At 33.1% G+C, this 25,797-nt stretch overlaps 3 protein-coding genes across 3 annotated transcripts; 2 read left to right on the top strand and 1 right to left on the bottom strand.

The window, feature by feature from the left end:
• On the top strand, positions 1-4,661 carry LOC7466880 (respiratory burst oxidase homolog protein D). Its single transcript, XM_002299328.4, has 12 exons — positions 1-824; positions 908-1,070; positions 1,172-1,220; positions 1,412-1,525; positions 1,728-2,156; positions 2,241-2,627; positions 2,739-2,834; positions 2,944-3,059; positions 3,188-3,290; positions 3,381-3,451; positions 3,643-4,190; positions 4,322-4,661. Exons 1-12 carry the CDS (start codon positions 230-232, stop codon positions 4,429-4,431), a joined length of 2,781 nt encoding a protein of 926 aa, XP_002299364.4. The 5' UTR covers positions 1-229; the 3' UTR covers positions 4,432-4,661.
• A 3,956-nt stretch (positions 4,662-8,617) lies between these two features.
• On the bottom strand, positions 8,618-12,432 carry LOC7491444 (uncharacterized). The gene is made up of 2 exons (XM_002297858.4): positions 12,005-12,432; positions 8,618-9,469 (listed from the first exon to the last, which is right to left on the bottom strand). Exons 1-2 carry the CDS (start codon positions 12,304-12,306, stop codon positions 8,995-8,997), a joined length of 777 nt encoding a protein of 258 aa, XP_002297894.2. The 5' UTR covers positions 12,307-12,432; the 3' UTR covers positions 8,618-8,994.
• Positions 12,433-23,401: 10,969 nt separating this feature from the next.
• On the top strand, positions 23,402-24,205 carry LOC7482842 (uncharacterized). Its single transcript, XM_002299327.3, has one exon. It carries the CDS (start codon positions 23,402-23,404, stop codon positions 24,203-24,205), a length of 804 nt encoding a protein of 267 aa, XP_002299363.1.
• The last annotated feature ends 1,592 nt before the right edge of the window (positions 24,206-25,797 follow it).

Below are 25,797 nucleotides of genomic sequence, written 5' to 3'. Positions count from 1 at the left end.
TAAAAGATGCGTGAAACCATTAATTAATTTACTCGCAACCTCCTTCATTTTTTTCCTAACATTTTTGCGTCTCTATATATCTGGTTCCTCCTCCCTCTACTCTTTGTCAACTACAATCTCTACAACAATCAACTTTCTGCTTAAAGTTAATATTTTCTTCTTATACTTTCCCTTTTCGAACCCACATTGTTTTAGCAAAAGTTTTGCAAGATAAGTACAGTAACTCAAGATGATCAGAAGCGAGGGCTTGAGGGGAGCTTATTCTGAGGACAGTTCGGACACAGAAAGCATAGCAAGTGACAGAACAGCTTTTAGTGGGCCTTTAGGTTCAGGAGGAGGAGGACTTCTCAATAAAAAGCATTCTTCCAAGAAGAGCGCGGGGTTCAATATTCCTCCTGAAACCACCATAAATTCCGGCTTCACTGACGATTCATCTTCCTTTGTAGAGATTACTTTGGATATTTGTGACGATTCTGTGGCGGTTCACAGCGTTCAGGGTGCTAATGAGGATCCCGAATTGACTTTGCTGGCGAAGACAGCGCTAGAGGGAAACAATTCCTCTTCGCTGCGGTCTTCCTTGTTTAGGAACACATCGTCCAAAATCAGGCAGGTCTCTCAGGAGCTAAAACGTTTCGCTTCAAGAAGGTCATCCACAGCTAGACGGTTTGATAGGACTAAGTCAGCTGCTGCTCATGCCTTGAAGGGACTTAAGTTCATTACTGCTAAAACTGGAAATGGATGGCCTGCTGTTGAGAAGCGATTTCAAGAACTTACTGCCTCTACCCATGGCCTCCTTCCATGTTCCTTGTTTGGCGAATGCATAGGTGAGTACCGCTGTTGGCTATTAACTTATTCGTCCTCCTTCTGCGATTGTTTGCTTACTGATCACTATATTTGTATATGACAGGTATGAACAAGGACTCTAAGGAATTTGCGAATGAATTATTTCGTGCACTTGCTCGGAGACATAACACAAATGGTGATTCAATTAACAAGGCACAGCTTAGACAGTTCTGGGATCAGATTGCTGATGAAAGCTTTGACTCTAGGCTCCAAACATTCTTTGACATGTAAAGTGTTTAATATTAGTTGAACGGTTCTTTTTCCCTCTGAATTGTTGTCTATGTTGTTGATTAACAGTGACGTGTTTAATATTCGATAATCTGTGCAGGGTTGATAAAGATGCTGATGGAAGAATAACAGAAGAAGAAGTTTTGGAGGTAAGCTTCGAATGAATATTTTATTAACGTGGACCCGTTCAAACCAACCAAAAAAACATCACTCAATATGCACGATTCTTCTTCTTCTTTTCGACAAGATGAACGGAATAAATTAATCGTGATTGTTTTATCGACTTTATTTCTTACATACCATTAGCAGTTGTGATTGACCATATCAAATTTATTTGTAGATTATCAGTCTAAGTGCTTCTGCAAACAAGCTCTCCAACATTCAGAAACAAGCCAAGGAGTATGCTGCACTGATTATGGAAGAATTAGACCCAGATAATGCTGGATACATCATGGTACAGCACACAAAAGTTTCCTATAATTAAACGACAGCAAATGTTCATTTATTTTTCCGGGCATAATTATTATTATTTTTAAAATAATATAAATTATATCTTAAAATTTTACTATAGATTATGTTTTTAAATTGAACTGTTTTTTTAATATAATATCATAGATTTTTGACATGAAAATTGTTGTTTTCGTGTCAATAAACAGATTTATAACTTGGAAACATTACTATTGCAAGCTTCAACCCAATCCGTCAGAGTTAGCGATAGCCGAGTTCTGAGTGAATTACTTAGCCAAAAGCTGAAGCCTACACAAGAGAACAATCCATTAAAGAGATGGTACCCAAAAGTCAAGTACTTTTTGATGGATAACTGGCAGAGAGTTTGGATAATGATGTTGTGGATGGGTATCGTTGCCGGTTTATTTACTTACAAGTTCATAGAGTATCGACACAATAAGGCCGCATACGATGTAATGGGCTATTGCGTTTGTGTTGCCAAAGGAGGGGCAGAGACCCTTAAATTCAATATGGCCTTGATTTTACTACCAGTCTGCCGGAACACCATTACTTGGCTGCGAAACAAGACCAAATTGGGAGTAGCTGTGCCTTTTGATGACAATCTAAATTTCCACAAGGTAATGAAACTAATCTATTCCATATTATGTTCGAGAAGTCTGCATGATCTTAAAATCTAAGGATGCTTGTTATGATTTGTTTAGGTTATTGCAGTAGGAATTGCCATTGGAACTGGATTACATGCAGGGGCTCATATAACGTGTGATTTTCCCCGACTTCTTCACGCCACTGAAAAAGAATACGAGCCTCTGAAACCTTACTTTGGAGATGAGCAACCTGATAACTACGGGTGGTTTTTGAAAGGTGTGGAGGGGATCACAGGCATTATAATGGTAGTGCTAATGGCCATAGCATTCACATTAGCCACGCCATGGTTCCGGCGTAACAGGCTCAACCTGCCTAAACCTCTCAAGAAACTCACTGGCTTCAATGCCTTCTGGTATTCCCACCATCTGTTCGTTATTGTCTACACTCTCCTCGTGGTCCATGGAATTTACCTCTACCTCACAAAGACATGGTATAAGAAAACGGTTAGTGCTTTGCTCCTCCCTTGCGTCGCAACTGAATTAAGAATTTGCTTCTTTTCTACCTCTTAAGTTGTTATAAATAAACAATCCATTTCCAATTTTTCTTGACTGCAGACATGGATCTACCTAGCAGTGCCGGTTATCCTTTATGCGTGTGAAAGGTTGATCAGGGCTTTTAGATCAAGCACCAGAGCTGTTAAGATTCTCAAGGTATGGTACAATGAAGTCTATATGAATTACGTACTACTTATCTTCAACTTCTACTGGCTAATCTGTACCATACTGAAGACCAGTATTTTGTCCATGAACACTTTACCAGGTTGCCGTCTATCCTGGAAACGTCCTGGCATTGCACATGTCAAAGCCCCAGGGCTTCAAATACAAAAGTGGGCAGTACATGTTTGTCAACTGCGCTGCAGTTTCTCCATTTCAATGGTAAGTTAATTTAATTTCCGTGGCAGATTGCTAGCTGGTGCCCACTTAATTATGCCAAAGAAACCCAATCCAATTACATTGTATAATTATTGACCTTGGACGCTAATGCATAGTTGGTATGAACACAGGCACCCATTCTCTATCACTTCTTCGCCAGGAGATGACTACCTGAGCGTGCACATTCGAACACTCGGTGATTGGACGAGGCAACTCCAAACTGTTTTCTCTGAGGTCTGTTGTTAGCTAATGACTACATCATGCAAACCAAATTTCCTTCGTGTTTTGTTCCGAACAATCTCTTATGTTTTCAATGGTTGTTAGGTTTGTCAGCCTCCACCTGCTGGGAAGAGTGGATTACTCAGAGCTGATATGCAAGGAGAAAACAATCCTAGGTAAATTAAGATGTCTAATCAGCCTTCTTCTTCAATGACTCTTTTCTTTACTTATTCGAGAACTTGTGCCAGTTACATTTATGTGAGGTTTATGGGCTGTCTCATTTGGAATATTGGTCATCCATAATAGAAGAGTAGTTTTATTGCCTTGAACATGTCAATGACAAGTGGAGATTAAACGAATGTTGCAGCTTTCCGAAGATATTAATCGATGGTCCATTCGGAGCTCCAGCACAAGAGTACAAGAAATATGATGTGGTGCTACTTGTAGGGCTTGGCATTGGAGCCACACCTATGGTCAGCATTGTCAAGGACATCATCAACAACAAGAAACTTAAGGACAAGGATGGAGAGGATAATGGCGCACTAGAGGGCTTGGAAAGTGGCAGAGGACCACCCAATAAGAACAAGATTAGTACTAGCAGAAGTTTCAAAACAAGAAAAGCATATTTCTATTGGGTCACGAGGGAACAAGGTTCATTCGAGTGGTTCAAAGAGATAATGAATGAGGTGGCAGAGATGGACGACAAGCAGGTGATAGAAATGCACAACTATTGCACAAGTGTATATGAAGAAGGGGATGCAAGGTCTGCCCTCATTGCAATGCTCCAGTCATTAAACCATGCCAAGAATGGCGTGGATGTGGTTTCAGGCACACGGGTCAAATCCCACTTTGCCAAACCCATCTGGCGACAAGTTTACAAGAAAATCGCTCTCCGACATCCAGATGCTCGAATTGGTCAGTTCACCTACCCTTGCCCACCCACTTCGTTGGGCCCTCCTTCTCCTTTTTTTTTTTTTTTTTTGTCTGTCCACGAAACTAAAAAGATCTTACAAACTAATCAATTCCGTGTCAACATTTACGAGCAGGAGTTTTCTACTGCGGGGCACCAGCACTTACAAAGGAGCTAAGGCAACTGGCTCTAGACTTCTCTCACAAGACCTCTACGGAGTTTGATTTTCATAAAGAAAACTTTTAAGGAAGGACGAAGAAATGAGAGGATTACCTTTAATGTTGCTGAGTGGCGAAACGTCACTACCCCGTCAGCACCCAATTGCAAATAATAGCTTTGTTTCTAGAATTAGCTTTGTTGACTTCTTGCTTTCAGATTGAAACAATTTTTTTAGAGGCTCATATCAAATCTGAAGTAAAAGTGTATTGCAATCCATGATTTTTGCACGCTATATTTAAGTAAAATTATTTTCTGAAGTTATTCTCAAATTCGATCATGAGTAAATTAGCAGAACTCATGGTTTTTTTTCTGAACTCATGGTGTTGGTGATTCCGTGTTTCTAAAGGTAGCCTTTGCAGGAATTTTGTAACTAACCGTTTAATATATACTGTTTATTAAGGAAAAAACCCTTAATAATAATAATAATAATAATAAGAAGAAGAAGAAGAAGAAGAAGAAGAAGAAGAAGCAGCTAGCTTATATATTAAATCCAGTGGTAAAGCTCAAATAATTAATAAGCAATATAATCTGTTGAAGCACAAATGAAAAGATCACATCCAGATGTAGACAACGACACTTGAAAGTGGGAAATCCATCTCTTAAGACATTGATCGCAGGATCATGGTCTCAAAAGCAGATTCAGTTCATTGAGACACTTGCCGTCGCAACCATGGTTTAGTTGCACTACCAGACACGGCTGTTGTATAGAGACGAAAACACTTACCTTTTTCAGCTTACACGGAAGGGCTATCTATGGCTCTGGAAAGTCTTTTTCTCAAATAGGGTAATGGCCCCCGCGCTAACATACAAAACTGGTCACAGGAAAGGTCAAACCTGGCGGACGCAGTCAACTGACGGTCTCAGTGGTTATATATTAATAAGGAGGCAGGTACATTCGATGACAGATTCAAGAGGTGCCTCTAAGGAAGTGTAAAACCTGGCGGACGCAGTCAAGTGACGGTCTCTTCGTGGAAGGAAGATGATACCTATAACCAGACCCGTTGGAGTCTAGGCTATGGAGAAAAAAATTAGTGTCGAGCTTTTTTTTTATGTAAAAAATTGATGTTTAGACACTCCCAAGTCTATTTTAAGAAGAAAAAAAAAAAACGCCCCTAGAGTTATATAACTAGTTAAGTCAAATAAACTGGCTTTAATTCAAATAAATAAATAAATAAATAACAATAGGATATAAATCAAATTTTAAAAAAAATGATTAGGATAACTCCATGAAATTTCTTTACCAAAAAATAATAAACAAAGTATCTTAATCACAATCCATTAAATACAGAAAAACATAACGAGATAAAAAAAGAGCATAAAAAACTGGTCCTATAAAAAACACGAGTTAGCATAACAAACTTGTAAACCTGGTAATCAGAATCAAATCAATCTAAGATATCCGGTCAAATTCGTGGTCCAGATAATAAAAATAATAAACAAAGTATCTTAATCATTGTTCATTTCAAGAGTTGTAAAATCATTGCATTGTTTTTAAAAAGGTGAAAAAACCAAAAATACCTCTACTTATAGTTCAAGTTAAGTGGAATTTCTTTAATGGTGATAAAGTAAATCTATTATATATAAAAAAATAAAAATATCCATTAATAATTGTAAAATAACAAATGAATATTGTGAAAAATAAAAATCTACCATGTAGGCCAATTCAAATGGATATATATATATATATATATATATATATATAGAGAGAGAGAGAGAGAGAGAGAGAACACACATATATTTGATCCAATGAAATATAAATTTTCCTTGAGAGTTTTCTGCTTGTATGGATTCAATTGAGCTTTATCGCATATAATATATGTAAAAAACAAACAATGAAAAATAATTTACGGTATATATTCTGTTAAGGGAAAACAACAGCAAAGGAAGTATTTTCAAACAATCGTGTGAAAAGGCCTTTTCAATTCAAGCTTTCTGCTGCGTTTACAAGAAGAAACCATTGACGAACCTGTTCAATATTCCAGTAAAATCGAAGTCTATTGACCACAGAACAACTTCACATTTTCCGCACTTTGAATATGCTAATCAACCAAGCTTGAATACAAGTCCTCTGACTTGGGATACAAAAGGTGCCGAACTATAGTTTCATGGAGATATATAATTTTTTTTCTGTTTTTTTTTTTTTAATATGTATGTCCGAGCCAATTTGTATGTACCTCGACTAATTTCATGAACTTTAAATTAACGTCGTTTCAGTTTTTAAGTTGAATTCCTCGACTAATTCAATTTTTTTTTCTATCTGGTCGTTTCAGTTTTCAAGTTATGTTGGCACCTGTTCTTATTTATTTTCTCTTGCTAATTCAACGTGTTACGAAATATTTTTTTATTGAAGTTTATAAAATATTTTAAAATTATTTTAGATGAAAACAAGTTTAAAAATAAAATATTAAAATCCAAAAACTTGAATCCTAATATTTTAATTATTTGTGGAAAACGTGTTAAAAGATGACATGTTGTATGGCCAACAAATGACATGGCATCTTTAATTTTTTTTTTACAAAAATCTAACAGCTCCTTTAAAAGGTATTAAAAAAAAACCCAAGTGTATGGGCTTGATTTTTTTTAAAAAAAAGAAAAATTTTATTAGTTTTTAAATTTAAATTTTAATTAATACTCTTTCTTAATTGTTTAATTTAACGTTTTTTTTAAAAAAAAAATAGTAGTTGACATTTTGGATTGTTTCTATAATTTAATAATACTTCAAAGAGATTATTGTAATTATCTTTAAATTTATTTTTTCTTAAATTTTAGATAAATAAGCTGTATTTTTATGATGAATTTATAAGAATGAAAATAATATGTATTTAGCAACAAGAATTAACATTGAAGATAAATAAAAAATATATATGTAAAATAGCAAGTACATTCGGGTTAAAACTTTTGCATCACATATATTTCTCTTCTTACAAGGAAGTTGACTTGAGTTTTTAATTAGCGCAACACTTTTCTAATTCTTATATTGTTTTTTCCTTTTTTTTATGTTTGTTATTTTTATTATTTTACACTTGATTTATTTATCATCATTTTTTTTAATCTTCATTCTTCTGTAAAAAAACTTTCTCCTTTTGTTCCTTACTTTTTTTATAAAAAAAAATTTATTCTTTACACTTGAAATATTTATCATTATATATATCACTACAACTTTCATTATAAAAAATAAGCAAAAGATAAATCCCATTGATATATAGAAGAAAACAATAAAGGGGAAAAAAAAAGAAAAAGAGGAGCGCTACCAGCCCAAAATAGCCAAGGACAGCCTTAGTTGCAAGTATTTTAAGGGTAGGGTTTGCAGATAGAACAAAAGGGTTTGTGTGATCACTTGGAAGAGAAGTAGATTTGGATCCAACATTTCCTGGATTGCCATTGAATGAAAGGAAAAGTAGATTTCAATTCAAGCAATGTTCCTCTCAATTGTGCCACACAAACTCCTGGAAAAATGGGATCAACAAAATGACTACGAATTTGACAGATTAGATCAGATTGTCCTAGCCATTGATCCATGACTTAGGCAAGTGATCAACTGAATTTGCTAAACATATCCCAGCTCAAGTTTTAATTTACTAGAAACCACAACAGTTTGAAATACTCACAATCCATCCAGATCTCTCCTACTTACTTCCCAATTCAATAATAACAGATCTTTTTTTCTGGACGGATTGGGCTGAACAGTTTAATCACACTGACAAGGTCCTGCTATCGACTGACACCATCCATTTTGGGTGAAGGACGGGAGGCATTTTTTTTTCTGGGTTAAAAAATATAATTACCTCACTTTTGCAATACAATCAGAGTTACATCCTATATTGTATTTTAGTCCATGTATTTTGGTGGTGAAAAATTAAGTTCTGGTGAGATTACCCTAGCAATTTTTAAACTAGAATTTTAGTATCTCCTTATCAACATACGCATGAACTTAAACCTGCCAAAATTTAATGACAGCACAAAAGACACCATGTATCATCTAACCCAAAAAAGAAAAAGGTCAAAAAAACGGCAGGGGGTGAAGGGACCAAAAATATAGCTTACCCTCTGTAGAATGGGGGTGGGGGGGGGGGGGGGGGGGGTGATAATGGCCAATATGCAACACAATAAAGCATCACAACCACACCGAAAATAAACTTCACGGAAGGAAATTTAAATCACTAAGAGATTATGATTACAGCAGCAGCATAACATTCCATGGCAAGGCAATGCATAAAAGAAAAGGTAGGCGAAATACAGTATGCTCATCATTTGTGTTTTTTTCTCCACAGAAAATTAGAACACAATATCCAAAGATAGAATACAATAACAGGGAAATAGCATATGATGATGCATCATGACATGGCCAAAATGTACTGTGTACTGATAGCTAATTACTGAGTTTAAGTTATCTCTTCTCTAAAGACAACTGAATAATCCATTTGGTCAGCTTCCAACACAAGATCTCTCAGTGTTTCAAGAGAAAGAAAGGGATGACCAGAAGGCATCAAATTACAACTAAAATGGATCAGCAGGCAATAAAATGGATCAGATATTCTAAATCTTTGCTCAGTAAGAGGATAATGAAAAAACTAAACAAGTAAATAGGCACTATAGGAGTCCTTTATTGACGTTTTTCTTTAGGCCCTTGCTTCCATTTTTACTAGAGGTATGAGGAGAATCATTGGTAGAGGATTCAGCCAATGTTATATCAGTAGAGTACTTTTTGATCCTCAAGGAAATAAGGATACTTGATACAATCCCAAGTAAAGGAAATAGGTAAGACCAAATCTGAGATTTTTTAGAGCCAGATGCTGAAGCAACAGCAGCACCAGCAAGGCTACCAATGGATGTGTTCTGTAGGATCATTGGGAGGCAGCCAACAACTGTAGGAAGCAGAAAATCAACCATGAACCCAACTTTTGTAGCAGCTAGAGCATAGTTTATAAGATAGGAGGGCATGGGTGAGAAGCGTGCAAGAAGAACAAATTTCCATCCATCCTTTTCAACTCCTCTGGAAAGCAGATGGAAATATTTGTTACTCTGCACCCACTCCATTGCTGAACTGGAACTCCTGAAAACTAGCCTGAAAAAATTCGCAATGTCAAAATGGATCCTGAAACTAGTAAACAAAAACCAGAGAGAAAGAAAGTACGGCAATAAATATCAAAATGGGGAACATCTATGTTGGTAAGGCACTAAGCTCTAGTTCTCCTGTCTTCACCAACTCCTCACAGGTCTTTTTTGGTCTTGACCATTTCCTTTTAGTACACATGACTGCACCTCAATCTTGTAGCTATAAAAACAAGAAAAACTTGAAAAGTTTCACTGAGTTCATTTTCCATTTCTTATATTGCATGTTCTCTTGTTGTGAACTTAAATAGTTTCACTGGGTTCATTTTTCCATCAATCTAAACTTCTATGATGGAAATTATTCAAGACATGTTTCTTGATTGCACAACGTGCACCACAAAGTATTAGGTTTCTGCTCTTCAATCATCCTACTCAATTATATGAGGAAACGATCTTTAAAGATTTTACTTTCATCTGCTTTCATGGCTTTAATATTCAGCAAAAGGTGATGATTTTGGTGTTCATTGTAGGAACAATTCTAAACAATTAGGGTTTATTTGATGAACAAAAATTCAGTGGAATTTCCTAAAACCTATATTACAATTCAACAAGAAACTGCGATGAGCATATTACTAGGAAGAACACTTCCTGATGACCTAACTAAGCCTAAACAAAACCAAGTGATGATATGCTTGACTAGACTCGCAACAAAAGACCTATTACCCATAAAGTAAAACAACTGAAACCCAAACATTTTTAAAAAGCACCCTACATGTAGAAATTTATTTCTCATACAAATAAAACTAAAACATAGTTAATGTACTAAACCAGACAAAAAATTATTGTCTTGAGACACACAACCCATGACAGATCTGCGTATCAAAGTGTTGATCCTCTGCAATATTAATTCCCATCCACTTACTGCTTATTCCAACTTTTCACCATTAACAAACTTAGTTTCTTCATTGACAATTTAATATATTTCAAAGTAGTTATTTTAATTCATCACAGCATCTATAAGCAAAACACTTTCTGATGACCTAACTAAGCCTAAAAAAACCAAGTGATGACGTGCTTGACTAGACTCGCAAAAAGATCTACTATCCGTAAAGCAAAACAACTGAAACCAAACATTGAAAAGCGCCCTGCATATAGAATTTTATTTCTCATACTAATAAAACTAAAACATAGTTATTGTACTAAACCTGACAAAAAACTATTGTCTTGAGACGTAGAACCTATGACAGATCTGTGTATTAAAATGTTGATCCTCTGCAATATTAATTTCCATCCACTTACTTCTTATTCCGACTTTTCACCATTAACAAACTTAGTTTCTCTATTGACAATTAAATACATTTCAAAGTACTTATTTTAATTGATCACAGCATCTATAAGCATGGAGTTAGTTCCCAGATGAGGTACCCCATCCTTGAGTGTGAGCATGACATACCAAGCCATGTGTGTACAAGGTGCCACCAAGCATAAGCCAGTATTTGGGGTGTATTCATGCAAGTGAGCTTGGATGAGAATGAGTTTGCAGTATCTGTGAGCTGTTTCATTGTCTAATTGGTACGGTTGATTTTACACGTGCCATTTCAGGCATATTTCATACTATCTGTATATAGTTTATATCAAGTCCTAAATGTCGTCTCTTGATCCAAGATAGCAGAAAAGGTCAGTGTAAGAGATTCTGCGGATAAAAATCCCTCCATTCACTCAAATTTTTCAACTTCTCCACTATTTGTAATTTCATTTTCATTTTCCTCCTACCCTATTTGGTAGAAGAAAATATTAGATCATATTACATCATTAGTTTACACCTCTAACAAACCTGCCACATCAATTTTATTATTCTGATAAATGTTTTACTATTTATCAACCGCACCATATCATGAATATGCCAATAACCTCTTCTAAATTTCATAGGCAAGTCAGTTAGTAACTACATTCAAGGACAAAGGAGCCCAGAAAAGGATAAGATAAATCAAAACTATAAACACACGAATCCCCTATCACTCGATGACTATCCGAAAGAAAAAGCTTTAAGAAATGCGTGCAAGAGGAAATAAAAGAGCATTGAAAAGTGTAATCACATTCATGCATAGAAATAAATTTGAACGAGCATATATATTATATACTCACTATAATTCACTTTGAACTCTACCCCATCACTTCAAAACTGATAAAAATGAACAGGAGATTCATCTAGACAGATACAATACAAGAGAATGCAGACATGATGTACCATGAAAATTCTAGCAGGTAGCCTGAAAAGGTATTATAACAACAACAACAACAACAACAACAACAACAACAACAACAAGCTGGAATTTCCCCAACATTTTTGGGAAATTCCCATCACCTCAACATTAATTACCCATTAATCATCTTACAGAAGACACGCATGGTTTCATTTTAATGTTTCCAAGTAAAAAAAAAACGATCACTGTATTAATAAAGGAACCAATTGATAGAAACATAAGAAAACGCGATCTGGGAACCAATCAAATAAAAAGAAAAAACAAATGAAGACATTTTGAAGTACCTGCCGATCCAGAAGGAAAGAGAGGCACCTAAGACCTTGGCAAAGAAGACACAGAGAACAGCAGGCAAGAACCCAAACAGCAAAGAAGCACCAGCCTCGAAAAAAACAGCGCAAGGCAAGCAGAGAGCGAGAGAGATTGTGTGAATCCCAACGTAAACAGGCATTGCCCAAACCCCTAATCGATCTGACCATTCACCAAGTAGCTCAAGAGCTGCGTCTTTGTCCCATCCGAATTGTTTGCTCAGTTCTCTTGCTATAGCTATCAGCCCAATCACAGCAGCTACTTTCAACCATTTACCCATCTCTCACTGCAGGCTTTGCTTTTCTTGAAGACACAAGGCAACTTTCTCTGTTTTATTGTTAATTCTCTGTTTGTTGAATCCCTCAGGAGACGTGCATTGTTCGTTCTGTTTTGCGATCATTTATGAATAAGGAAACAAATAGAGGCCTGCTTTCCCCATTCGTCTTTGCTGTCTATAGGCCTTTTGATGATGGGCCTTTTGGGTTATTCATTCATGGGCCATAAGGAAATTCTATTCCGAATTATTTTCCTTTTTTTTTCCTCATCCCTTTTCTATATCACACCCCATTGTTTATGTCATTAATAAGAAAATAAATATGAATTTTTTTAAATTTACTGAATTATATATCTATCAGTTTTTATTTTATTTTATCGTCTACATGTTGAGTGGTAATATTTTGAAGCATACAAGTATCTTGTATATAGCTGGATGTCTTGCCATTATGTTTCCCTGCTAACTTGTTAAGGTGAAGTATCTACATTACTTATTTTCATAGACGTATTTTTATTTATTTATTTATTTTCATAACTTGTTTGGTGATTAATTTCTAAAGTTCTAACCTTGATTAACATTCATAAAAATACATTTTCTTGGATGCACCAATTCCATATTGAGATACGATCCTTGAGATTGTTAAAGATTGGGTGTTAGGTGCCGTTGGTTTACGCGGTCGCGGCAACGTTTCAAACAAAACACAGCTCATGCATGTTTGGTAAAGAAAAAAACAGGATTACTATTCATGGGCCCCGCCTTTTACCTCGTTTGCAACGTAGGGTCGATCGAAGCAGCTTCCCGCTGCTTTTGTTGCAACTGTGTTACAACACAGTAAACAATGACGCGCCTGGCAGAAACACAGAGGAAGGATTCAACCAGCTCTTCCCCTTCTCCTTCTTCTTCTTCTTCTTCTGCACCATGTCTCCACTATCCTGCAACGTGAACAATGGAGACATGGTCTTCCCCTTCCCCTTCTCCTTCTTCTTCTTCTGCACTATATCTACATTATTTATTTTCATAGACGTATTTTTATTTATTTATTTATTTTCATAACTTGTTTGGTGATTAATTTCTAAAGTTCTAACCTTGGTTAACATCCATAAAAATACATTTTCTTGGATGCACCAATTCCATATTGATATACAATCCTTGAGATTGTCAAAGATTGGGTGTTAGTCTCTATTAGTGTTCCTGTGGAGCCAACTTTTTTTTGGATTTTTTTTCAACACTTTAATGTTTTCTAGGTTTTTTTCTTAGCTTTTCAATTTTCTTAAGAGAACATTGAGAATTTCGTCTCCTTCTTCTTTGTTTTGTCATTATAGGAGCATTTTCATCCAGAAGTGAAAGTGACAAATGACCACATACGGGAAAAAAAAAAGAAAATATAAAAGAAAATCATAAAAGAAACAGATGAATCAATTAACCATATATTTTGATATATTTAGATAGCATCAAGTACCATAATTTATTAAAATATTATATGTTATGAAAAACTCCTGTAGTTTTTTTTTTATATATATAGTTTCTGTCCACCTCCCAACGCTTTTTTTCCCCCTTAAAAATCAGAATAAGTACCCTTTTATTTTAATTTGAGATTCAAGTACGAATCATAGAACTTAAGAATCTATGCTTTCAGAATTTCCAAAGGTTTCCCATTCAATCTCTTCATCTGAGAAGAAGTCGATGCCGGCATTTGTGCTGATCAGCACATTAGTCATGTACACTTTAGGCAAAAACACGTGCACTGCTGTGGTAAGAGATTGGGTAGACCTTATCCCCCCACGTCTGGATTGTATTCAAGTAGAGATTCTATCAATCTACTCTCCTTTTTTCCCCTTCAGATTCGGTGAATGATACAGTCACCTAATCCTTCTCGAATCCGCGACGACATCTTTGACACGTTCTTCCTTATTCACATGCCAGGCTGGACCACCCCACCTCTTCATTTTAACCTATAAAGGCTGAGAAAGCAATGTTCGGGAAGAATGGTGTCCTGTGCTTTTCAATTGAACTCGGAATAGTTTAGAATTTGATTGACCCAGTTAACTAATATTCTCTTTTTTTTTGTTTTGTAACCGTGAAAGTCTGAATCAGCTTACGTGTATCTCGACTAATCTCCTGAGACCCTGAAATTAATAATCAGATAAGTCTCCAGTGGTTTTGATGTTTGTAACACTCGAACTAGTGAATTTTTAGAAATAAACTTAAAATCTGACCAGTTGAACTATATATTTATATTTCAGTTAACTAATATCTTTATTGAGAGAGAGAGAGAGAGAGAGAGAGAGAGAGAGAGAGATATGGTGTGTGTTTATACTGAAATGACCAGACCCCATGAAAGGCAAATATGGTGAAGGGTCATGCAAGACACTAGAGATGGAAGGTTCAGGCTCGAAAGTGTTGACTCCAGTTCTCTTGCACCAATATCCTTGAACCAAGAGTTCATCCGTGAAATTCAAGTCCGTAAAAGTGCCTGAGGTGGTCGTGAATATTGTATTTTTCTTCAAGGCACCATCTTCCATGCCGATCTTTCTTCAAATTTGTATTTAGTATAGCCTATTAAATCCAAATTGCGAAAGAGTGTCACGAGCCCGAACACCATGGAATAGTAAAGATGAAAAATAAAAGGAGGGAATTCCAGTTAATATATGAATTGATTGGTTCATCGTTACAGTATTTTTTAAAAAATAATATATATATTTAAAATTATTATATTATTATTCAAAAATATTAAAAAGATTATTTTAAAACTAAAAAAAATAAAATAAAAACTTTAAAAACACAACGCAATGTAAAACTAAGCTTGATACACTCTCCTCACCTCCTTCAGCCACACTACTTAACCCAGTCAACATCATTACTGATTTGCCACATCATCACTGATTTGCCACATCATCACTTAATATTTATATCATAACAACCACCTTTCATTCAAACGAGATTGCATGCGCACGCATTGTTATGGATTTATAAAATAAATATTTGATAGTATTATAATTATAAACTAGTAAAAAAAATTAAAGGTATGATGGAGTTAATATTTTATAACGAAAAAAAAATTGTGTTGGTGATAAAAAACTTAGAGACTGAACAAAATAATTTGAAGCAATCCAGAGTGTTTTGTGAGAAAAGATATATTATTTTTGCCACATGATTTAGATTTTCTATTGATAAAAAGCAAAAAAACATTACAAAACTAAATTCTCTACCAACTAAATATTTTAAAAAATCGACAAAGATAATTTTGGAAGGAAAAAAACCCACGAGGAAAAATGTTGTAGCAATTGACAATGTTTTGTGAGGAAAATTACAATGTTTTCCCCAATACAATCGACAAAGACAATTTAAAAAAAAATCATAAAAAAAATCATTTAGAGAAATATTGTAGCAATCTACAGTATTTTGTGAGGAAAACAACAACGCTTTCCCCATATAATTTAGTTTTATTGTAATTATAATTTTTAACCAACTTAATATTCAAAAAAAAATCGACAAGGATAATTTTGGAAAAAAATCATAAAAAAAATCATGTGGGAAAACACTGCAGTAATTCACAATGTTTTAAAGAAAAATAAATTACAAAGCTAAATTCTGAATCGGCTCAATATTAAAAAAAATAAAATCGACAGAGATAATTTTTTGAAAGAAAAAACAAGGACAAAAAAACCATGCTGGAAACACTGTAGCAATTCATAGTGTTTTATGATGAAAGTTACAGTGCTTCCCCATATGATTTAGCCTTATTTGTAATAACTTATAATTGTAATTCTCAACCAGCTCAATATTAAAAAAATAAAATTAACAAAGATAATTTTGAAAAAATCATAAGAAAAAAAAACTATGTGAAGAGACACTGTAGCAATCCACATTGTTTTGTGAGGAAAGCTACAGTGCTTTCCCCACATGATTAAGCTTTATTATAAAGTTAAATTCTAACCAGCTCAATATTAAAAAAAAAACATCGACAAAGATAATTTTGGAAAAAATATTAAAAAAACAAAGAAAACACAAAGAAACTGGAAAAAAAACCATGTGAGGAAAAAGGGTATCAATCCGTAGTATTTTTTAGGAAAGTTACAGTGTTTTCCCCACATGATTTAACCTTATTTGCATTTACTTGTAATTATAATTCTTAACCAGCTTAATATTAAAAAAATAAAATTGACAAAGACAATTTTAGAAAAAAAACATAAAAAAAACTATATGAAAAAAAACACTGTAGTAATCCACGGTAATTTACGAGGAAAGCTACAATGCTTCCCTCACATACTATAACTATAATTCTTAACCAACTCAATATTAAAAAATAAAATCATAAAATATAATTTTGGAGAAAATCATAAAAAAAACAAAAATAAAAAAAACCATGTGGAGAAACACTGTAGTAATCAACAATGTTTTAAAGAATAAAAATTACAAAACTAAATTTTCAATCAGCTCAATATTAAAAAAATAAAATCGACAAATATAATTTTTAAAAATAAAAAAAGAAAAACCATGTGAAAAAACACTGTAGCAATCTACAATATTTTTAAAAAAAAAATTACAAAGTGAAATTTTTAATCAGCTCAATATTAAAAAAGTAAAATTGATAAAGATAATTTTGGGGGAATAAATGAAAAAAAAACAGAAAAAAAAGTGAAAAAAAAACAGAAAAAAAAATACATTATGAATTACTGTTATAATTCACATTGGATTGGGTGTGTGTGAACGGTGAATTCTCACACCCTTTAACTTATTACTTAATGACACCTCATCAATGTTTCTATTTTATACATACACTTAATTATTATGATTTTGAGAGTACACACATTTATTTAAAATAAAATAAAATAAAATTTGACATAATGGATTGTAAGAATTCCTAAAGTACATGTACTTTTTTTTTTAAAGTTGGAGTCCCGTAATTCACGCCAGATATTGAATTATTTTTAAAGGATAATATTGATATCTAGGATGATAATATTGAATTATTTTTAAAGTGACATATACTTTAGTGGTAGACCAAAAAATAAAATTATCAGTTCTTTTGGTTCTAGGTGTCTTTCATGTTTTTTTTTCTAGAATATGTCAATTGATATTTGTTTTGTTTGGAGACTATGCTTTAGTCTAGGATGATAATATTGAATTAAGTGACATATGCTTTAGTCTCGAAACATAACAAATATTAACTGACATATTCTAAAAATAAAAAACACCTAGAATCAAAAGAATATTTTTTTTTTTTGGTCTATCACTGAAGGGACTTCAGGTCATTCTTGATTCATCAAAACTAAGTCCTTGATTAGCTCTTAAGTTGGATAATCACATTCAAATTGGTATATATATATATATATATATATATATAAAATATTTTTCTTGCAGGCTCTCTCAAATTAGAATCGTAGATGATAATTTAACAAATAAGAGTAGTAATCAACCAAGCTAAAGCTCCAAATTGAATAATAGATGATATTTCATCACACGTCCGAGTTTAATCTTATAAAAAAGAAAAATAAAAGCCAGTAATATTTTTATATTTTCATTCTAAAATAATATCTTAAAAACCAAGATATATAAATAAAAAGTTTTAGATTTTTTCTTTCTAATCTAAAAAACTCATATTTATAATATAAATTTAAGTAACTTCAAAAACAGTTCTAATCGAAGGACTTAAATACTCTCTGATTATAAAGTTAGTATATTTATGAAAAAATATATTAAATGATTTAAGACAATAAATAACTTAAAAGAGTTTTAAGTTAGTCAATACTTTAAAATCTATATATTTTTATCTTAAGAAATAAAAAAATATTATCTTTTTATGTGATAGTTCAGGGGTACCCTAAATGTTATTATTTATCATGTCTTTAATATTTTTTTTATAAAGGATTATTCATGTTTTGACATATAGCTTTAGAATTTACTAATTTTCAAAGTTTTTTTTAGTATAACTTTTTCACTAAAATCATTTTATTTGAGAAGATTTTTATTTATGAAAACCTTTCAAAAAAAAATTCAATTACCAGTAGCATTGATTTGAAACGCATGGGGAGGCTAGCCTTGTAGGTCACAGATCACTCTCTTATTTTTGATTTTTTCAGAATCAATATTCTTTTTTTTGTTAGAATTGGACCAACTCGGGAGCTTTATGTTGGTTTCTCTGCAGAGATGATTTGAAAGTGAAATGCAGCCTGCAAGCAGATTATTCCACCTTGGAACATGAACACGGTCAACAGTTGAATGTATCCCAAATCCATCACTGATTTTTCCAGTATCCAGAGGATTTTCCTTGCGTAAATAAATTGGCAATGATCTCAGTTTTTTCAAGTGTCAAGACTCGAGAGGGACACAAATCCTTGTCGTACGCAACGTTAATTCTTGAAGTGTGGCAAACACGGAAGGCATCGATGGTCTTGATCAGTGTGCAACTGGTTGAGTGGTTGTTATGCTCCACTGTTTAACTAGTCGTCTGTGTTGCATATGGCGCTGTGATCTGATCTTTACTGTTTGATTATTTGTAAACCAACCAAATACGTCAATACTGCTGACTAGTTTCATTCATTATCTTATTTGTACATTGTGTTGATTGTATAATTAATTATCTTTCTCACGTAATAGCGGTATCATGACAGCACCTTCAAATGTATTTATTGTAAACCAAATTATATAAAATCTTATAGTATTCATTAAGTCTCAAAATATTCTTTAAAATCAATAAAAAAAACAAATAACAATATATAATACTTATTGTAATATAAAATCCAAACTTTAAATAAAATAGTATAATAATAAAGCACTATAAAATATAATAAAAAAAAATCCTTGTAGAAATAAGTAAGGCATGCCAACCAAAAAAACAAAAAAACATGAACTCTCAAGATTAGCATGCGTGGAACTAGAGATCACTGAGGATCGCTAGGAGGAACATCATTAGAACCCATAACTAATATAAAAAAATTACTCAAAAATAACTCGAAGCATATATCATAAAAATGTTAAAACTCGTAGATTAGAGACCAAAATGTACTTATAAAATCAAAATATATCCACTCGATCGATCCCAAATATTACCCAAATTGACCGAACCTAACAAAACCGATCAACCCCTACTGCTTAATCAACTAGTTGATCAAAATTAACAAATCAGTCAACCAAAACCATCAAGTCAACTAATCAATAAGTTCATCAGGATTTTAAGATCCTAATTTACTAGTCTCCCAAAATTGCATATCCTTAAAAAATAATTCAACTTGTTCCACAAAATTCCATAACTCAATCTTGTCCTCATATAAATCATTTTAAACCTAACCAACATACTAAAATATAAATTAAATATCTTAAATAATCCAACAGAATCAACAATAGAAACTTGAAGATATTACCTTAGAAACCTCCGTCTGTATGTGAAAGTGACTTCATATTTATATCTATAAAAAATATACAATTTTTTTTTTCAAAATGCCCCTCAAATTTTATACCCTTAACTACTCATCAAAGAGTATAACTATCTGTTTCAATCTTTATGATTGTTTTCATTATATTTGAGAAATCAGATCATATATCCGTGGAAAATAATGGTTTAAAACACATCTAAAATCCAAGTTTTCTATATCAAACTTCATAATATATATATATTACATAGTAATCTATTCATTAGAATTGAATTTTAAAAATTTAATATTCTAACTTTTTATATAAAATGGTATGGCCTGGAAAGGTAAGATTTTAAGGATTTTAGTCTCTTAAAAATTCAAACTTAATTATGAGAATCTCACTTTCCCAACTAGGACTCAAGAACACCTAACATGATGGGAAGAGGGTTGGGGGATTCGGATAAGGGTGGGGGCCGGATATGCCTACCGTCTCATGAAGAATCTATACACACACACACACACACACACACACACACACACACACACACACACACACACACACCTAATTATTTACATCCACATATTTTTTTTCGGTCTTATATCAGTATATTTAATTTTTGGATAATTGATTTTTTAAAATAAAGATCTTATTGGATTTATCTTTCTATTATCTAATTTAAATAAGTATCAAAATCATGGTAAAGTTCAATTTTCCTTTTCTTTTATTCACTTAATATTTATTTTTATACCATGTATCAGCCTAATTTTAAGATATATTACATGTGATTATAAAAAACATATATAATTTTATTAATAGAGATTCTTCGAGGGGGTCTCAATTTCGATGGAGGAAAAGTTTTATTTTCTGTATCCCATGCATCGGCAATAAACAAAGGTGAGGATGGTGGATGTATAGCCAGCTCTAAACCACCATGCTGCTATGCTATCCTCATCCCCAGCTCCCTTTAACCCAGTGGAATCTTTCACAAATATATCCAAATTGTTCTACCTAGCGCACGAGTTCATCAGGCATGGAGGAGGGCCTAGTATTTTATTTATTTTGTCATGATGTATGATGACATACATAATTTCTATCATTCCTCCATCGTGCTATGGTTATCGTAACTTGCTCTGGATTTCTTTCTCTTCTTTTTACTCCCCGATAAGAGCATTAATAAAGAATCGAAGGGAGACCCTGCATTTAAGTGCTTCGATCAATGGTGATTTTCAATTTTGTTTATTGTCATATATATATATATATAGGATAAAGTTTTTGATTGTTGTGAAATCCAGGAACAACTCCTAGGATGTTGATAAGTATAATATATATCGAAGTAGTTCTCTGTAACTTCGTAGAGAATGGTCAATGGGATGATTACACTGATCGAGATCAGTGGCCTGTAATTGTCTCCGTTTCCTCAGACACGGCAACACATGAAGAAGCACAGAGGAGAGAAAAAAGAGATATTCTTTGTTTATCTACAAAGTTATATTCAAATATATAAAAGTATTCCGATGTAATGTGATAATCTAGTTTTATTAGCATGGACCGTACATTCATGGCAAGATGAGAAACGTAGAAATCGACGTGCAAGCAAACGACAAATACATAGAGTAGATGGACGGATGCCTCTGAATATGCTCTGGGTTTGCTCACCAGGACCAGGATCTCGATCTTTTTTTTTTTTCCTTTCTTTGTAACTTCAAGTTTAAGGCATTTTCTGCAGTGTTCTTAAATATATTACTAAATATATCGGTTCAATATATCTTTTTTAATCAATGATCTGTAACTTAATTAGTATTAGAATTCCATTCTCTTAAGAAATCTTAAATTTGAATAGCTTTTTTTCTACTAAAATTTTTGTTTTTGCCATCTGTTTTATTTTTTCCTTTTTTTTTTGCCATAAACTAAAATATTAATTTCCCGATACAATTTAATCCTTCCAAAAAACCTTGAATTCAAAATCTTCATTTATAATAATAAAAAAAAAAAATAGACTATGACCGTTGACCATGCCGGCCATTGGATTTTCGGTAGATGGTGCCGTTAATTAAACTGAAATATTACCTTAATTCCAGTCTTGCCTAGCAAGAGTCCATGAGATTATTATGTTTTCTACTAATATGGGATCTTTTTTTTTTTTAAATGACACTGTTTGTTTAAAGCTTTGAAAAAATAATATAGGTTATAAAAGTTTTAGAAAAATAGTATAATTTAAAACACAACCGCATTTCTAAATGTTATTTTTTACACAACCCGCAATGAGAAATAACAACTATTTAGACAGAAGTTGAAATGCATGTCTTATACAAATTAATTCACATATATGAGAGATAAAATTCAAGATTCAATAGCCAAAAAAGAAAAAGAAAATAAGCTGACGAGGTAAGAGAGAAAGATAGAAGATAAAAAGAAGGAAAAGAAAAATGAAAAGAAATAATAAGTTATCAAAGATGTATCGGGCTCCATTTTTAACACAACTGATAATATCTCGACGAGACAATTATAACATTCTCTTGAATGACCACAAAACTATTCTAACAATAAATTAACCCTAAACAAAATCTATAAACAACATTAACCCTAAATTAATCCCGAACAAAATGCCTAACCAATTACAATCTTATTTGATGATCTTCTAAGATGTAGTTAGAATTATCTAATTGAAATCTTTTTAACTGTCTAGATGTGTTGAAAACAATGCCCCGGTATATCATCAATTACCAAATTTTCTTTCCCTTCTTTTTTTTCATCCATTTCTCTCACGCCATGTCAATTTATTTATTTCTTAATCATTTTATCTTGAATCTCATATCTTGGTTATTGAATCTTCATAAATATTTTGATTGACATTTGTATATGTAAATTAATTTGCATGAGACATGTATTTTGTTTTTTAACTAAATAATTGTTATTCACAATAACAGTTCTATACAAAACTAATATTCAAAAACACAATCGTGTTTAAGTCATGTTATTTTTCTGAAAAAAGATTTTATACTATTCAGGCAAAAAATTTACCAAACTATGTGTTGAAACGGTAAAAGAACCCTAATCCGAGTAGCCGATTTCTTTGTGAGAAACAGGGGTCGCCCTTTCTGGAGTCAGAGAAGATCATCTGCTAAACAAGTATAAGATATGATGATGATGATAATAACAAATAATGTGATTATTATAAAATTTGTTGAAAAGTAATCATATGAGGCAGCCCCAGGCAAGGAGCAGGGTGGGAGAATCTGCAGGTTCATTGATTTATGTTAAACCTAGTGGTAAAGGCGGGATCTAAATTTCAAAAACTTTCCTGTGGCCTCAATTGGCGTTCGGTGAAAAGGATATGGAAAAAAAAAGAAAAAAGATCCAGTCAAACTTTGGTAGTCGAAGTTTCAAACACAACAAAAACAAATGCAAAGTACTTATTGTGCTAAAAAATAAAAGGCTTTTCCAGGGTCTCCGTCCCTCCTTCCCTCCCTCTCTGTCCCTGTCTCTGTCTCTCTCTCTCTCACTAAAAACCAAGCTACCCTTTCTCAAAAACCCAATTTCTTGTATAAAAATACTCTCATCCATCCTCACCTCTCAAAAGGTAAAGCAAAGCTAACAAGTAGAAATAAAAAAGAAACCTTTCTCCTTTCTCATCACTTGTTACTATTTAATCATCATCTACTAATGAACCAAAAGTGAACCATATATTTTTACTCACCATACATACGTCTCTCTATCGTTACCTTTAAAGCTGGTTCGTGTGGAAATGGGTATAAGGTTCTTGAATCTGCAAATCATCCCGTGGTGTTTTCATTTGATGGGCAATCCTATATCATGCTTGCAAATCCAGTCTGAGCCACCGGCAGGTACAATCAAGCTTATAAGATCGGATGGGCTAGTGAAGATCTATGACAGACCAATCTATGTTTCTGAGCTAATGGTAGAGTTTCCTAAACACTTGGTTTGCCATTCAGATTCATTCTATATAGGCCAAAAGATCCCAGCTCTTTCTGAGAATGACCTGCTTCAATTAGGCCACAAGTACTTTCTTCTACCTAAACATTGCTTCCAATCTGTGCTGTCTTTTGTCACCATAGCTTCCTTCGCCAGCTCCTCGCTACAGCCTCAGCCATCATCTTCAAGAAATGCGTTTCTAAAAAAGGCAGCTACTTGCCAACCTTTTGATATTCTAAAATCTCCAAATGGGTGTTTGAGGATACGTGTATCAGATGAGTTTTTATCACAATTAATGGAGGAAGGTAAAGTCAAGGAGAGTGAAGAAGATGAGAGCTCAAGAAATTGTACACCAACAAGCAGAGTTTGCACTACTCCTCAGTTAGAGAAAGATTATACGCAGCTTGTTGGGTCACGCCAATGGAAACCAAAGTTGGAGTCAATAAGGGAGAACGAAAAGAGGAAGCTTTCTTCTTCCTTTGGAATGAAGAGAAGTAAGAAATCTCAGTCTAAAGTGACACAAAAGAGTACTCAAGAACAACACCTTCACTCAACACCTACCAATCATAGCAAGTCTTCTCTTAAAGCCAAGATCAATATTAAATCAAGAAAGTGATCATGGATTTGTTTCCAGTCTCTCTTGTTTTCTGGGGTTCTTATCACCCTTGCTGTACTGTGTAAAATTAGTGATACTTAGTTAGATCATACAAAAGAACTGAATGAAAAGGGTTTCAATTTTCCATCTCTCTGTTTGAATATTTTATGCACACTTCTCTTTGTTAAAAATTTCTCATCACGTTAATTATGTTGCATTAATTGGGAATTAACTAGCAATCTGCTGTGAATGTTTTATAAACTAGATGAAGGAAAATAGAAACTAGAAAGGAAAAACTGATGATGGCAAGAAAGAAAGTAGACCCATTTGAACATTTGGTATGTCTTTAAAGTCCATAATTTCTTTAACAAAACAGCAAAACTATAATGGCAGCATGTGGTGGAAGAATGATAGGTGTGGTATAAATCAAAGCAGTTCTCTTAGATATTTTCTAATTCTTTTTATATTACTTAATAATGTTGAATTATAAGTTTTTTTATAGACATAAAATTCAAAATAATCAAGAAATTAAATAATCAAGAAATTAAATAAATACAAGGAAATCATAATTTGAATAAGAATTATATCGTGCCAACTGAACCAGTCGATCATTTCTCAACTGATCTTTCAATTTATTAAATATAATTGGTCGAACGGTTCCCAATTGGTGGACCGGTTTCTCAATTCTTCATAAAAATCAGAAATCAATTTTAATTTTCAACACCTATTTTTAAAGTTAATTTCTTCATAACTCTCAGTATATCTCTCATTTTGATAAAAACATCATTTTTTAGAGGTTTTGTGGAGATATCCGCGACTTGGTCTTATGTCTTCACATATTTGACTTCAACTTCCTTATTTGTAATACAATCTCTTAGTTAATGAAATCTTGTGTCAATGTGCTTACTTTTATCATGAAAAACTGGATTTTTAACTAAGGCAATGACTAATAGTTGTCCACATGAATCTCCTTAGGATTCTATTGTGGCATTCACAATTCTTTTAATAATCTTCGTAGCCATATGAAATAATAAACACATGATTTAATAGCTATATATTTAGCTTCATATGTTGACAAAGTAACTATATATTGTTTTTTTGAACTCCATGTGAATATTGTGTCTCCCATATAGAAAAAAAAACTCGTAGTACTCTTTCTATCATTCAAATCTCCAGCCTAATCATAATCATTATAACCCACAAGCTCAAAGTTATTAGAATAACCATAGAACAAACTAAAATCAACAGTACATTTGATATACTAGATAATTCGCTTTAATGCTATGAAACAGTACATTTGATATACTAGATAATTCGCTTTAATGTTATGAAATGAATCATGGTTGATGTCTTCATAAACCTACTCACAAGTCCTACTCCAAAACCAATATTTGGATAAATGCATGTCAAATATCTCAAACTCCCAACTAGGCTTTTGAATGTTGTAGAGTTTATCTTATCCTCTTCATCATTCTTTGACATATTCACTCTACACTCAACTAGAGTATTCATTTTTGCATAATCCTCCATCTTGAACTTCTTGAGAATCTATTTCGCAAACTTCTCTTGGCTTATAAAGATTTCATCCTCTCATTGTTTGATCTCAATCCCTA

Source organism: Populus trichocarpa, chromosome 1, assembly GCF_000002775.5.
Source record: "Populus trichocarpa isolate Nisqually-1 chromosome 1, P.trichocarpa_v4.1, whole genome shotgun sequence".
Classification (NCBI taxonomy): Eukaryota; Viridiplantae; Streptophyta; class Magnoliopsida; order Malpighiales; family Salicaceae; genus Populus; species Populus trichocarpa.
This window is presented reverse-complemented; position numbering and strand designations above follow the sequence as displayed.